We start from the raw sequence: 17066 nt of genomic DNA on the forward strand, positions 1-17066 counted from the left end.
ATCCAGGTATCCACAAGGAAAACATTTTAAAGCAAACATAATTCCAGCTTTTATTTTATTTTATTATTTTTTTTAATTCCAGCTTTTAAAAGCCGCAGTAAAATGAGGCCCCCTCATATTGGTTCTGTTATGATACGATTGTGAATAACTCCAGCTTACTCAAGGAAAACTTGCCATATATAACTTAGAAGAAACACATCCCTCAAAGTCCTCAAATCCTCCGCTTACGGTGGCCTACTTTTCTGCATGATTTCAGTATGGGACAGTGGCCCATGGTAATGGTATGGTGGTCATGAGGAGGAGGCAGCCAGGCATCAGCAATCGGTGCTCTCACAAAGAACCAACTGCCCACCAGCTACCATATCAGTCCTGCCACCCTGATTCGTCATGGCTAGGATTGAAGCTACCTTCGCTACTTGGCTAGATGGTTGCAACAAGTGTCTCTGTGTTGAATTTTGTCCCACTTTGAATCGTTGTCCATTCTGTAGTCAGACTTGTCTTTCTGCAACGCAACACATTTACTTCCCTGGTTAAAGCCTTTCAATGTTCACCTTTGCTCCCAACTCCTCAGAGTGACACATGAGGCCCTTCGTAACCTGCCTCTGCTAATTTCCTATTTCGGTCTCTGCCATTTCCACCTCTTGCTGTCTGGACTCCTGGCATTTTGAATCGTTTGCAGTATCATGTTTTTTCATCCCCTGATTTGATCGTGTTCTGTGGTGAATCAGAATTGTAAGGGATATCCCGTAGGCACTTAGGAGCAAAGGAAGATGCCTCATATTAGCCAACTAACAATACACAATAGAGCTTCTAATTTAATTACCATTGGCCTTGTCCTACAAGCACTTGAGATGGACATTATAACCACTAACCAATATTCCCACTTCCTCTCCCTGAACAGACAAAAGGCAATATTCCTCAGTTTCCTCAAGGTAGGGTCTACACATTATTAGTTTGGAACAAAAGGCTATAAAGTGATAGGTGTTCACTTCAGACCAAAGCTCTTTTAGGGAGCCAGGGCATAATTTACTTTTCTCTCTTCACCTACTGAACAGATTTTGAAAGCACGTTTTGATGTGGAAAAACCACAAGATCAAAGTAACCTGGATTGCTAAACTTCTCACTAAATTAACTTCTAGACTACAGCTGGCCCTGGATGAGCAGCAGACTCCATATGAATGAAAATCAACTTGTACTTTGCAAAGCCAATGAGATATTGGTGCTGTTTGTTACTGCACACCAGTACATCATACACAGATATCGGTTGAGCAAATAAATGACTGTGTTGCAGCAATAATTCATCTTGGAATCATTCCCTTTCTCCCAACAAATTTACCTACCTTTTTCTTTTAAACAAACAGTTCAAACCAAAATTCATCACTCGGACTTACTTTTACAAATAGGAGGACCTGGGCTCCAGACACCTATTGTTTTATTTTCCACCATGCAAGAAATGGAGGCTTTGCCTAACATTGAGAAGTTGGGGTCACATCTGTAGGTGACAGACGAGCCATATGTGTAGAAATCTTCATCTCCACCACTGTGCTTCCCATTGTCGATGTTTGGAGGCGGCTCACATTTAGCAACTGGGGGTGAGTGAAGAAGAAATAATCAGGGCACCTAGTATCTATCGTGGCATCTAGCATTCATGATGAAAGTTCTTTTTGTTTTAAAATTTTTATTTATTTATTCATAAGAGAGAGAGAGAGAGAGACAGAGACAGAGAGAGAGATGGAGGCAGAGTGAGAAGCAGGCTCCATGCAGGGAGGCTGATGGGGACTCAATCCCAAGACTCCAGGATCACGCCCTGGGCCAAAGGCAGGTGCTAAACTACTGAGCATACTGAGCCACCTGGGAATCCCCTGAAAATTCTAACAGAGGGTACAAGAAGCAACAAAGATGCACTAGAGTTTTATTTTCTAACATGGCTTAGGTTTACAGTTAAGTCAGAAAAAGCCTTTACTTACTTATACATAGTGGGAGAGGATCACTCCAATCAACTCCTTTATCTTGGATCTCACAATAACTAGTAGTTGGGCCAATTAAAATATATCTGAATGAGATAGTATTGAAGATTTTAATGAAATTCTTCTTACCCTAAATTAAGTTGGATAAAAGGGTCTGAACAAATAAACAGGTTATTCAATAGTAAAAAGGAAGAAAGAATGTTTTCCAGAGAACATTTGCCATTGAGCCTTCCATACAACTAAAACTTCATCATTGCAATGAGCTGTGTGTGTGTGTTCATTCCCTCTTGTATTCTGGAATCTGTTATTGGGGAGCAGCTATATATTATGCATGGAGCTCATCCAGAGCTCAACCAGCACAATGTTGGGTAAAAGACTCATTTGAATGTGTTCCACAATTTTGTCTAAATGACAGTACCAGCCAGATTACCAGCCCCAAACCCTCAGGCCCTCTGACATGCAGCCTCCCTCTGACTTCCAGATCTCACCTTCTCCAATATACCCTTAACTCCCCCATTCACGATCCCCATTTTTATGGCTCTTGGCAAATTCTAAGCCTTCTTCAGTTTGTTTTACTGCCCTCTGTGTATCATGGTAACAGAAAGAGCATTGTCTGTATGTTTTAAAATGATAATCATCAAGGAATAAATGTACACTATGATTGAATACTATCTTCAGCAAACTAGAGCCCCTGGGATTTATTTAGTAATAACTTAAAGAAAAATGAACCTTTTAATAAGATACAAGACAGTGAGAATCAAGCATTTTTTTTATCTTGAAATTTCTTAAAAATCTAAGTTTTCTAAACTACCCAGGAAACCAAGGGAAAGGTATGGTTTCCGGTTATTCCAGTAGGAACACTTCAGCATTCCAACAGCACTTCCCTTCTGAATCGTCTCACTTTCCATCTGGGGAGCCATACACAGTAAGAGATAAATAAGGATTCATGTGAGAAAACCAAACAAAGGGAAACAACGTTAGAGGAAAATGTTAAACGCAGATGACAAGCAAAGGACAATCAGCATATACTTAGTTGGAGAACCTGAAGAAGGAACACAAAACAGAACAAAACAGCTATTTTAAAATGTATTTCAAGTAAGCCTTAGCGAAATAAAATAATACTTAATCTACATTTGAAAATAGCAGTACATAGCAACAAGTATTGAACTCAATGGCCTGTGTCAAAAAAACTAAAATTACTAAAGATCATTTTGAGTGAAGGCACATAAAATACACAAAGGAAGGGCACCCTGACTTCCCCTTTTCTTCCTGAATTCAGTAGATAAAACTCTCATGTGAACGATGCTCTCCCTATACAGGAGGAAAAGAATAATCTTATCACCAGAGATGGGGAGGTGAAGCCAAGAGAAATCTGTACAAATAGACCTCGTCAAAATAACTCTTATCTTCCTGTAGCCCTCCCAAGGATTTTTGTTCCTTTTCCACAATTGCTACTTTTGGTTCAATCTACTATATAAAGACTGTGGCCTAACCACTTTTTGGGTCTTAGTTTTCATGAAGGTTCCCATGTACATCAAAAATAAAATTTGTGTGCTTTTCTTCTGCTAATCTGCTTTATGTCAATTTAATTCTCAAGCCCAGTCAGAGACCCTAAGAGCATAGAGGAAAAGTTTTCCCTTCCTTATACTAGCCTATTCTTGTCCAGGGAGATTCAACGTAAAAAAAAAAAAAAAAATCTATTCTTCAAAAATTAAGTTAAACACTAATCCAGCACTGATTTTAAAATATGCCTAACTTTAAACTTTATATAGGAAAATAAACAAGTACTGTCAGGAAAATTTTTAAAAAGCAATAAGGTGGAGTACTCAAATTGGCTATTAAAACATATTATAAAGCCTTTATAGTAGGTCACTGAAATGTGTATATGAGTATGTAGACAAAATAATGGCATTGAATAGAACATATGCAGATACATACAGGATACATTTGAGAATTTAGTATAATATTAAAAAGCTTCTTCAAATCAGTGAACTGAAGATGGACTTTTGAGATAATGTGAAAGTCATATGGAAAAATATAGCCTAGGATATTTACCTTACACTGTAAATTATATATTGACTCCAAATGGATCAAAGCTTTAAACATTAAAAAAATGTGGAAACATAAAAATAGCAGAAGAATTCTAGGCAAATAGTTTAAAATCCTGCACTGGAGAAGGGCTTTTACATGAAGACCTAAGGGACGCCTGGGTGGCTCAGCAGTTGAGCGTCTGCCTTTGGTTCAAGGCATGATCCTGGAATCCTGGGATGGAGTCCCACATCGGGCTCCCTGCATGGAGCCTGCTTCTCCCTCTGCCTGTGTCTTTGCCTCTCTCTCTCTGTGTCTCTCATGAATAAATAAACAAAATCTTTATGAAAAAATAAATAAATGAATAAAGACCTAAAAACCAGAAGCCATTTTAAAAAGAGAATTTTATAAATTCGAAGCATAAAACAATTTTTCCCTGAAAAGAAAAAATGTATCAATAGCCAAGTCAAAAGAAAAATAATATACTCAGCTCCTAACAGAAACAAGTTCTAAACCCTAATATGCATATATATATATATGTTCACGCATGTATGTATCTATCCTAGAAATTAATAAAAATCTCATGAAATTAATTGAAAAAATAGGCAAAGGATATGCCAAATAGTTCAAAAATTAATACAGATATCTCTTGAACACACAAAAAATATGCTCAACCTCACTCATAATAAGAGAACTATACCTTGACACTATACCATAAGATTTCATTTTTACCTCTTAAATTGGAAAATTTTTAAAAATTTCACATTTTCAAAAGATTGACAACACAGTTGAAAAGTTTATGAAGAGACAGGCGTTTACATACTGTGTAAACCATTGTAACCTCTAAGGAGAGCAATTTGGCAAAAATATTTCAAATTTTCAAATATGTGTACTCATTGACCCAGAAAACCCACTCTAGAAATTTACCCTACTGATATAACTACATCTGTGCAAAATTATATATGTACAAAATGATGCATCAGAGCACCGATCAGAATAGCAAAACACTGGAAACATCTTTGGATCCATCAGATTGTTAATCCGCGACACATCACAGGATAACATTCTATGAAGCTGTAAAGGCAAATCAGTGCGGCACTTCTATGCACAAATGCGATACGATGTCCTATGCATATTGATGAGTCAAAAATAAAGCAAGATTCAAAACTACACTTGTCATTGGAGAGGTGTAAAATAAAAACGTACTAATTTTTAGCTTGCATTTGTAAAAGCAAACACCAGAAAGATACATAAGAAACCAATAAAAGTGGATCCCTGTATAAGGACATGAAAGAATAGGGTGGATGGCAAGAGGGTAGAAGTGAGAATTCTCAGTGTATATGGTTTTACATCATTTTTACTTTTGAAAAATATGAGCTATTTATGAAAAATTAATTTAAAAGCATTGTATCTAGACGGCTTCACACTCACCCTTCTGAACAAACGAATTCCAAGTGTGATCCAAACAAGTGATCTGGCTTAGCTATCACTTGCCCATTTTGTAATTCTCCTGGGTTTTTGCATCGTTTCTCTGACAGAAAAATTAAAATGATAATTAGTGATTCCGAGTACTCACAGATAAGGCATTAGAAAAGAAGACCGAGTGATTAGCTTTGACAGAGGCTTCCAGAAAGATCTGAAGGTTGAGATCCAAATTTATGTCTGATCCCGACTCACTGAATTTTTACTTTGGAGGATAAATGATTACAAAATTTGATCTCATGTTTTTCTGGTACATTTCACCAACAGTGAAAAACAGTTAAAACTCTGTGGTAATGGAGTCTGTGGTCCAGGACAGTTGGTCACTGTTCAGGGAGCTACGCTCCATTCTGGATCTGTGGTACGTACTTCATATTGAGGCATGCATGTCCTTGGTCACAAAAGGGACAACACCAAGTGTAAATACCCTCACTGTTGGGAGAACATTACGGAATTTATTCTCAACTATAAGTGAATCACAGAATCTTCTCTCAAACATAGCAGATGTTTTGGGTGAAGTTTCTTTGGAAATCACACTGCCTCTCTCTAGCTACATAACTTTTTGTAACTTTGGAGAGCATGAATCTGGGTCTCAAAATATTAAAATTCAATTTGTAGTTCATCTCAGAAGGAAGTGTTTAGTGAGTTACACTGTAAAGGATAAGCTTCTTTTTCACTGCAACTGGGTAATTCGTAATTTCTGCTTTATTTGGTTTTTTGTTTATGCTTTTCCAAAAAGCAGCACATGTATGTACCTTGAAATCAGTGACTTAACAACGATGGTTTCTTAGTGATCAAAGATTCTCATCTGGTCATTCTCTTAATTCCTGAGACAACTTTGCAAAGAAAGGAAAAGTATAGGTAAGAAAAATAAATGTTCCTACTTACTGGTACAGAATTCAGAGTAGTTCCATGTGTCATCCCGACAGGTAAGAGTCGAGGTTTTATAACTAACCCTACCGTAGCCGGGACGGCAGGTGTATTTCACGGTAGCTCCAGAGTTGAAGTGTGTCTCATTTGCCACAGTTGTCATTGGAAAAGCAAAGAGTAAATTTGGTGGAGGGCCACAATCTCCTGGAGAGTGAAAAGGACAAAGAGAGCCAGCAGTTATGGCTTGAAACACAGCATCCTAATGTTTCAGTAGTATGATTTTTAGATCAAGGGCCATGCTTTTCTCCTCTAATTAAGAAAAATAACAACTCCTATTGTCCCCATTGTTCAACGGATCCGGTGAGTGATCACTAATGTCCATTTGCTGATAAATGATAATGATGAAAGGCAGAAATGTTTCATTCCCTTTCTACTGTAAATGAGATAATTTATCTAAAGGATGGCAGACTTTCTACCCATCAGATTCCTTCTATCTGCTGACCCAGAAATAGCTGGACAAAGCCAGTAGTTCCTACAATTTTCCTCAGCAGAAACATTATTTAATCAATAATAACATTATGTAAGATTGGTTGTCTTGGGAAAGGGAAACTAGGTGGCTGGGAGATGGATAAAAACCACATTTTTAATCTGCATCTTTTTGTATATGTTGGATGTTGAATGATGCAAAGGAAGACGCATGGAGTCCTGGAAACATAAAAATTTTAATTCAGCTTTCCTTGCAAGAATTAAATAGGGGACTAAATTACCTCACAGGAGACCTAGGAGAAGTCTTTACTTATTTCTCCTCTCTATTCTGAATAGACCTAGAGGCAGTGAAAATTGTTCAGTTGGGCTGATAGATCCCACACACTTGTTTTAAGTCATGGTTGGGAGACAAATTGTTTTGGAAACTCCTGGAGGAGAAATGCTAGGGGGCATTCTAGAAATGCTAGAGGGTATTCTAGTCTAGACAACTATCCCTTTTGTGGATAAAACAAATTCTCTCTCTACATCCCAAATAATTCCAAATCCCCTTAAATGCCAAATTCCAAATTCCTGGTGAAATAAACCTCTTGTTGCTGAAGGTGGCTTTTTACCAAAAGCTTAATCATCTGTTCATCTTAAAAGCAAATGGGTGGATGATCTTGAATGTTTGTTGCTGATCTGAACTTATCTCTCTATTATTACTCACCAAGAACAGTAGCCAATAGAGCAGCGACCAAGGTCATTTGGAACAGAGTTGGATCAGAGACTTTCCATAGCCTAGACAAGGGCCGAGCTGCCATTTTCTCATTTCTGTGAAGGATCCCATTTGGAGCTCTGAGGTGCTTGACCTGATGATTCCCCCACATTTTTCTGCCAAAAGAACTCAGTTTAATCAGTAGTCATTGATTCCTAGTTGTCATAAAGCATGAGAATAAATACTATGGGGACAGTCCACATCTTCAAGGAAATCATGGCCTAGAGTAGAAGGAAGCACATGCACATAAATGTTCCAACACAGGGCAGGGGGTGTCAGCCTTGGCTCAGAGAAGAGATGGGGAGGTGGTTGCTAAGAAGGGACAGCTTATAGATGTGTCTGAATGGGACACAAGAGGCAGGTTTAGGAATTTATAGATGCTACCCTTTAGGGAATAAAGAACCACTGTTTTTCATTTTGGATTTTGTTTTCCCTTTGGGTTTTTAAGATTTTGTTTATTTATTCATGAGAGATACACAGAGAGAGGCAGAGACACAGGCAGATGGAGAAGCAGGGTCCCTGTGGGGAGCCCAAGGGGGACTTGATCCCAGGATCCTGGAACCAGGACCTGAGCCAAAGGCAGATGCTCAACCACTGAGCCACCCAGGCATCCCTTTGTTTGCTTTTAAGCTAAGAAAGGACTCATGATTGCACTTTAAAAAGATCATTGTGGCAGATGTGTACCTGATAGACCACAGTAAACAAAGAGAAGAAACTGGACGGTTGAGGAAGAAGGCTATTGCAATTGTCCAGGTGAGCCGCAGAGATGGTCTGACCAAGAAAATGGCAGAGGAGATGGAGAAGAGGGAACAAATAGAAGAGAAAATAATCACAAAAGGCAAGAAAATGATGAGATAGAGAAAAGGAGTCAAATCTTTAGAGTACTGAGAGTTCCTCATGACAACTGCCGACAGAGGCAATAGACATTCATGCCATTTGCAGTTTTAAGAGAATGGTTTATGGAGAGATACAAATATATGTATGTGTAGTTATACATGCAGCTGTATAAAGAGAAAGAAAAATATTTATGACAAATTGTACTTTCATATTTGATCGGAAAATTTAAAGACTTCTTTATTTTTTAATTTTTTAATTTTTTATTTTATAGAAACTTTTTTAATATATAAATTTATTTTTTATTGGTGTTCAATTTGCCAACATATAGAATAACACCCAGTGCTCATCCCATCAAGTGCCCCCCTCAGTGCCCGTCACCCAGTCACCCCCCCCCGCCCACCTCCCCTTCGACCCCCCCCCCCCCCCCCCCCCCCGCGTTCGTTTCCCAGAGTTAGGAGTCTCTCATGTTCTGTCTCCCTTTCTGATATTTCCCACTCATTTTTTCTCTTTTCCCCTTTATTCCCTTTCACTATTTTTTATATTCCCCAAATGAATGAGACCATATGATGTTTGTCCTTCTCTGATTGACTTATTTCAATCAGCATAATACCCTCCAGTTTCATCCATGTAAAGACTTCTTTTAAAGAATCACGAAGAGTCCTTTTCACTGCCACTCCTGTTCCCTTTGGGAAAAACAATCTATCTTAAATTTACATTAGAAAGAGTCCTTGTCCTTAAAGGAATATTCAAAGTTAACTCCCAAAGAAATACCGAATTTCATTGTTTATTCTGATACCTGTTAGAACCAGGCGATTCTCTATGCCCCATGTGTTCACAATTCATAGGATGCGTGAATCTTTTGAGGGCCTTCAAAATTTCCCTCAAAGATGCTTCCGTCCCACATTTTACAGGAAGAGACAAGTTTCTAATGACTCTTCATACCATAGGGGTGGGCCTAACTTCTTCAATGAGTAATGACTCATTTGGTCTTATCTTTCGAAAATTCAGTTCTGCTAAAGCTATTCTTCCAAAGACTGTCAGTCTACCTTGACAGACACTCTGGCCCCTGAGCTCTGGACGTGGCCACTAGGACAATTCCACCAAAAAAGAAGTTCAACCTGATGATCCACTTGCCAAATGCATTCGCTTACTGAAATATGTTTACAGAATTTGTACTGAACACCTTAATGTGGTCTAAAGAGGTGTTAGGAGCCAGGATCAGAATTTGGGGCCCTGACACACCTCCTTTCTTTTTTCTTTGCCCCTTTCTCCTCTCCCAACCTCTGGACTCTCTTCCTCTTGCCTTAACAATCCAGATGAGATGGAAGACAGGTGGGGGTAAGGGTAGTTCCAGGTAGTGAAACCCAGTCCATTAAATCATCCATGACATTTGCAAAATATAAATTTCTCCCATCCAATGAAAACTGTTATGAATTGTAAAACCTATAGAAATGAGTTTCTTTCCTTTTTTTATGAGTTCAGAGAGTTGGTATGGTTGCTGAATTTCAGTGAATTTGGAGAGATTTAAAAATATACCACTAAAAAATAGAGAATAAAAATATAGCAATATAAAAATATACCAAAAATATACCATGTATTTTTTTAAAATTTCAAAATAAGCTGGAAACTGTTTTTAATTTTTTAAAAAATGAAGAAAACTAAAATTAAATAAAAATACCAATATATTGACATCATAGAATTTGACTGTAAAAACTCAAGAGGCTGATAGTATAAAGTGCAAGTTGCCCATATGAATTGTTGCAGTTCTTATGTTCACAATAGAAGCATATACATTGTATATACTCAGGAAAATGAGTGTATATACTCATATACTCAGTATAATATACTCCTGATCATATTTATAAAAATATAGCCATAAGACTACATCCTTACTTATAAGAATTGAAAAGAAATACTTAAAATGCTGCTACAAAGAACATATTCATTAGCTGTGTTCGAAGAGAATATATTTATAATCATTGAGTAGACTCAAAATGAGTATTTAAAATGATGTTCAGTAAATTGATCATCTGATGAACTTAGCAAATTGATCTCAGCGAACTGATCCTTCAGGAGTTGGCATTCACACAACTGGCTTCTGGCAAGGAGCTTTTCAGTTGTGTGGTATGAGCCCCCAGGGTTTGGCTGTGCTGGACAACCTGGAGCTCTCATAGTCCCAAACATTTTCCTGTAACGCACCCCTGCCCATATCACCTGCCCTCTTGTCCTTCTTCCCTCTCCAGTTCCTACTCGTTCTGCCCGTCTTTTCTCCAGTGATTCCTCCTTTCCTCCTGGCCAGCCTTCATATTCTTATTACAACTCGGTGTTTATCATTTTTATTCAGCTGTGGCCTATCACTGACATCTGAAGTCTGTCTTCAACTCTAGGCCATAAGGTCCTTGAAGTCAGAGGTGGGTTCCTACTTGCCTCTGCCCCACCTAGTACCTAGCACCCTGCCTCCCACAGTTAGGGTGCTCAATCCATGTCTGTTGAAGTTACATTCAAAAGCACCTAGCGATAAAATGCTTTGAAGAACAATAATACTGTTCCTCATCCATAGTTACTCTTAACAGCATTTGTTTGGTCAAGGTCAGATTTTAACTGACTTTAATAAGCAAGGCACACCTGTATCTTCATGAGAAAAGACCCCAGTGATTTTACTCTAAGCTCTTCCCCATCCTTAAGCTGAAGCCATCAAATCCTCAGTCATTCACCAGAGGACAGTGAGGAGGGAAGGAATGGGCAAAAACTAGTTCTCCTCCCTCCACAGGTTATGAAAGAGGAGAAAAGGCAGCCTTCCATACAGACCCTCCATTGCGCTGAGGAATTCATGTCACTTGGCCTCACGCTGAGGCCACAGACACAGTGCTGGAGATACAAGAGGACAGTATGTGGCCAGACCATGAGGCATGGACTCTGGAGTCAGATCCAGGCTATGTGGATTGAATCCTGGCTCCAGCATATGGGAACCGGGTGTCGCTGGGCAGGATACTCCGCTCCACTAAGCTTCAATTTCCTCCTTTATAAAATAGGAATGAGGAATATACACATCTCTCAGAACTGCTGAGAGCCACCTTGGCTCGGTGCACAGATGGCACACAGAAAACATTCAAAAGAAATGTCAGAGAAGAAAGTGAAGGGATTGGGACCACGTGCCAACCCCACCTGAAGTCAAAACATCATCATCAAAATGATGTATGTATGGGGCACCTGGGTGGCTCAGTCAGCCTCTGACTCTTGATTTTGGCTCAGGTCATGATCTCAGGGTCTTGAGATTGAGCCCAGAGTCGGGCTCTGTGCTCAGTGCAGTCTGCTTGCCTGTCTCCCTCTGCTGCTCCCCGTGCCTGGTCTCTCTCTCTCTCTCATAAATAAAAATAAAATTTAAAAAATTAGTGATGAAAATTACAATGACATTTGGCTGCATCACCAGGTACTTCAATTAAACTCCAGTGCAGAGGAAAGCCCACTGGACTTGGGCCAGAAGCCATCAGTTCGGTCTTCACCGTGGCCTTTGCGATGGTGACACGCAGGGCCACCTGCAAAGCAGAGACTCTGGAGCCCACAAGGGCCTGTCCTGGGGCTTCTTCTTCCCCCAGTTTTCACTGTCTTCCTGAGAGGAACTCACGTAGTCCCACGACATTGACCATCACCCGTGAATCACTCACAGACCTCTGGACCCAGCTGTCTTCTATAAGTGCAAAAACTTACAGGCTTCATAAACTCAGTTGTTAATAAAAATCTTACTTGGCGCTATTCAGTCCCATACATAAATTTTGAGTCTTTGGGCCCACCTCCATTGATCTTGTCACTAGCAACTGGAATTCCAGTGTTTAGCTTTGAAATAGTGAACATTTCTAAAAAATCAGTGAAAGAAATCCCAGCAAAGTAAGGAGAAGCTATTTTGTCTTCCCCTGTAGCTGCCCAAAAGAAGACATCCTCATCAAAACGATGACCTTGCAAATATTATTTCGGGACTTTAGAGATCATTGCTCTGCCACTTGAACAAAACATTTCGATTATAGACTCCGGAAAAGTCTATCATTCTAACTGGTTATCTTCACAAATTACTTTTTTGTCTGGGATAATATTTAAGTTACATTTCTGTTTTTGAGTGTGACAATACCTGTGAGTGTTCTTTGCAAATCCAGAAATAAATTATTACAATTTTCACTTGTAATTCTGAAAGTAAACTCAAACTTTTCTCTTTGTTGGACTTCTCTCTCTCTTTCTTTAAAAGATTTTATTTGTTTAGTTATTTACTCATTTAGTGAGTGAGCCGTTTGAGTAGGAGGAGGGGTAGATGGAGAGGGAGAAAGAGAATCTCAGGCAGACTAGACTCGGGGCTTAAGCCCAAGACCATGAGATGAGGAGCTGAGCTTAAATCAAGAGTCTGATGCTTAACTAGCTGAGCTACCCAGGCATCTTGTTAGATTTCTTTTTTAAAATATCAGCTTTATTGAGGTATAAGTGCCTAAACTGTGAGATATTTAAAGTGTATATCATGGTAATTTGACACAGGTACACCTAGTGAAAGGACTGCCTCCCTTTCAGCCACCCATTTTGTCAATGAACATGTCCATCACCTCAATATTTATCTTTTTTTTTTGTGATAACATTTAAGTTCTACTCTCTTAGCAAATTTTTTTTTTTTTTTTTTAAATTTTATTTATTTATGATAGTCACAGAGAGAGAGAGGCAGAGACACAGGCAGAGGGAAAAGCAGGCTCCATATGCACTGGGAGCCCGACGTGGGATTCCATCCCGGGTCTCCAGGATCGTGCCCTGGGCCAAAGGCAGGCGCCAAACCGCTGCGCCACCCAGGGATCCCTCTCTTAGCAAATTTTAATTATACAGTACAGTGTCATCAAATATAGTCACCATGTTTTACATTAGATCCTCAGAACCTCTTTATCTCACAGATAAAAATTTGTATCCTTTTACCAAGCTCTCCCTATTCCCTACCCCCAACCCCTGGCAACCGATTGTTGAATTTCTTATTTAAGCACAATCCTTTTTTTATTTTTTTTTACGTTTAAGGTATAATTCCCAAGGTTTACATCAGTTTTCTAACTGTATCATTTGTATCTCCCATGCACCTTGAATCCAATGTATCTCAAAGGAAACCCACTATCTTCTCTCCAACACACTTGACCTCTGTGTTTTCTGTCTGGGCTAAGGTAATCATCTCCATCCAGCCTCCTGGACTAGAAACCTGAGCCATCCTGGCCTCCTCTCTCTTGCCCACCCCTGCCCCCCATGTTCAGTCTCCAAGTCCCATTACGTTGGCCATAGCAGCACTAGAATCTGCACTCTTTCCTAAACCCACCCCCCTTCCATAGTCTGGATTTATGTACTTATAATTTCCTTCACCCACCCTAGACCACTACTAAAGCCCCTAAACATTTGTAAACCAGCTTGTAGGCTGATTCCAAAAAAGCAATTTACTTAAAAACTCCAATGGTCCCAGATTCACTAGGTTTCCATACCTCTCCCAACCTTCCTCTGCTTCTACTCACTTGAAACACTGTGCCTTAACTTCATGAAGGTTTCTATCTTTCTCAAACACATTCTGGATTCTTTAAAGATTTTATTTATTTATTTATTTATTTATTTATTTATTTATTTATTTATGAGAAAGAATGCATGCGAGAGAGCACAAGCAGGCAAAGCAGCAGGCAGAGGAAGAGGGAGAAGCAGACTTGTCATGGAGCAGGGAGCTTAACACTGGGGCTGGATCTCAGGACCCTGGGATCATGACCTGAGCTGAAGACAGATGCTTAATGGATTGAGCCACCCAACTGCCCCATCTTGGATTTTTTTTTAACTCTTACAAGCATTTGCATATAACATCTCTTGTGCACGGATGCTCTTGATTCACTGTCCAGATCAAATGTCACCTCCTTAATGAAGAGTTGTCCAAACCCATCGAGAAATATGAGCCGCTTCTATGCTCCCCTAGTATTTCCCTGATACCTTAATCGTAATACCACATTGTATTGTTTCTATTCACTATTCACTTACTTCCTAAAATAGATTGCAGGCCCCATGAAGACATGAAGATGTTAATTCAACTTCTTAATTTGCTGACCTGATACTGTAACTATAATAGTTATCCAATAAATGTGAAATAAATAAAACTCAATATAGTTTTATCTTCAGAGTAAGAATGACTAACTGCCTTACTGAAGACCAAGTGGAATAATGTCTATGAAGTGTTTCATAAATTTTGGAGAGATAAATAATACAGTGATCCCACTTCCCTCACTAGTTCTTCGGTTGTGTGGTGGCTCAGTGGGCCAGGGGTGGCATCCGCAGTTCACCATCATGATGCCTGTGGTCCGTCAGTAGAACCTGCACAGGATTCAGCAAACCACAGAGGATGGGGATGGAGACTAGGACTTGAGAGTTAAGGAGACCCGAATTGGAGCCCCAGTCACACTACAGTTTAATTCTATGATCTTGAAGAAGCTGTGTCAGCTCCGTGGGTCTTAGTTTCTCAACTCTCAAACGATGACAGTAAACTTAGATCATCTTTCCATTCCATACTAAGTCTGGAATGCTATTAGCTGCCCACTGAAAAGCTTAGACTTCCCAGGCAAATGCCCTAATATTTTGATGACATCTTCACTTTTTAAATTCCTATAGAAGTGAAACCAACTCAAGAGTTATAGCCAACATGGCAGGTCTCTGATGGCTTGCACAGTGCAGCACAATTTGAGAGGCACTGGAAAAATCCTCAGCCCCCAACTTTCTCCTTCCATTAAAGATTACTTTTTTAAGTCCATGTATTTATTTTGTCTACACTCTAAAGCTTACATACCTCCTGGGGTGCCTGGGTGGCTCAGTCAGTTATGAGTAGCAGTAGCAGCTTCAGCTCAGGTCATGATCCCAGGGTCCTGGGATTGAGCCCTGAGGTTGGGCTCCCTTCTCAATAGGGGAGTTTGCTTCTCCCTCTCCCTCCTGTTCATGTTCTCTCTCGCTATCTCTCACTCAAATAAATAAGATCTTTAAAAAAAAAAAAAAAAAAAAAGGAAAAAAGCTTGCCTACCTTTGGAAAGGGTAATATTTTTCTCCAGTCTCAGCTCCTTTCTTATAGCTGCACACTCAATCACATCACTTCTAGATCCCAGAAAGAACTTGCTTACACACTGGAATCTCTTTATCTATCAGCTTCTTCCTTGTGTGCTCATATTATATTCAAGTGTATCACTACACTTAAGCCAAACCTTCTCTGATGCTTCTGCTCATTCTAGATATTCTATTTTTCATTCTCTTTGTAATACTGTATTTAGAGAGACAGAACAGGAATCAGCTAAGAGTGGTTGAGGAGTCAAAAATAAGAACAAGAATAGTACTGTGTCTTGCCCCATCAAGGGAGAAGGAAACTTCAAGAAAGAAGAATAATCAACATTGCTGAATTCAGAGAAGTGAGGAAGAGAAAGGAGGTGAGAACAACTAAGGCTTCTAGCTTCAGAAAGCTAACCGGAGTCTGACCAACATCCTTATTACCAAATCAAAAGATCTTTGCTGTTGATGGTGGAGAAGATGTGAGGGGGGTTAATAAAATCTCAAAGGGCATTGCATCAATTTTTAGGCTGTAGCCTATACAAACCAGGTCTTTTTTTTCTTTTTAAAATTTTTATTTATTTATTTATGATAGTCACAGAGAGAGAGAGAGAGAGAGAGGCAGAAGAAGAAGCAGGCTCCATACACCGGGAGCCCGACGTGGGATTCGATCTCGGGTCTCCAAGATCGCGCCCTGGGCCAAAGGCAGGCGCCAAACCGCTGCGCCACCCAGGGATCCCCAAATCAGGTCTTCTGTGAAACCCTTTGGAAAGACTGCTTTACCTCCTGCCTCAACTCCTGTGTGGAGTGATGGTAAAGAATCAATGAACCAACACTCTTGACTTTTAGATACAATAGCGAGAGTCACCTTTCACGTCCTTTCTGCTTTAGTTTATTAGTATGCATTATTATTCCCCATTTATAATTTAAAAAATGAGGCTCAAATGGATTAGAAGTACTTTTCAAGTCATATAATCCACTAATGCAGTACTCCTGAAAAGATTTCAGCTGAAAATACCCTACAAGTGTTTGTCTTATCTTTCTAATCTTGTCCTCCTTAAAAGGCCAAACACACCGGCCTTTTCCTCAAGGTACCCCAAGTAACCCACTGACCTGCAGGTAGCTGAAGAAGAAGTAGAAGACTCTATTGTGGGGCCTTGGGTCGTTTCTCCAGGGAAAAAACGGTCTGGATCTCTAATAATTTTAGTTCCTCCCCAGATCAGAGTTTACCAGAGTCCCCTGAAGCTAGCTGGTAATTGCACCACCACAAAGTCCCTGAATTCCAGGCATGTGATTGGCTGATCAGGGATGGCTAAGTTGTAATGGATGGGCAGAGACTTTCTACTGGCCCAGTGAATGATTAACAACAGAAATAAAGCACTGGTATTTACCTAATCTCCTTTTCTGGGCACTAACCCTTATTCTTGATAACATGTTGCAATCATTTGTTTTCTTCTCTGCCAAGCATTTCCCCTAAGTGGAAAGGCAATATGAATTTGATGCCAAGATTCTTTTTTCTTTTCATAAATACAAGGTAGACATATATGTTGCAATGCAGCTAGCCTAGAAAACTTGGGTAC

The 17066-nt window shown here is 39.6% G+C and overlaps 1 protein-coding gene across 1 annotated transcript in view; it reads right to left on the bottom strand.

The window, feature by feature from the left end:
* Window positions 1-16757, bottom strand: part of C4BPA (complement component 4 binding protein alpha) — a 28022-nt gene extending 11265 nt beyond the window's left edge. The window contains exons 1-6 of the mRNA XM_041726189.1: window positions 16600-16757; window positions 7537-7700; window positions 6363-6548; window positions 5427-5526; window positions 1968-2053; window positions 1392-1586 (exon numbers count right to left, since the gene is read on the bottom strand). Coding sequence (XP_041582123.1) covers window positions 1392-1586; window positions 1968-2053; window positions 5427-5526; window positions 6363-6548; window positions 7537-7696 — 727 coding nt within the window. The 5' untranslated portion in view covers window positions 7697-7700; window positions 16600-16757. The remainder of the gene's footprint in view (window positions 1-1391; window positions 1587-1967; window positions 2054-5426; window positions 5527-6362; window positions 6549-7536; window positions 7701-16599) is intronic.
* Between the last annotated feature and the right edge of the window lie 309 nt (window positions 16758-17066).

The sequence above is a fragment of the Vulpes lagopus genome, chromosome 1 (assembly GCF_018345385.1).
Source record: "Vulpes lagopus strain Blue_001 chromosome 1, ASM1834538v1, whole genome shotgun sequence".
Classification (NCBI taxonomy): Eukaryota; Metazoa; Chordata; class Mammalia; order Carnivora; family Canidae; genus Vulpes; species Vulpes lagopus.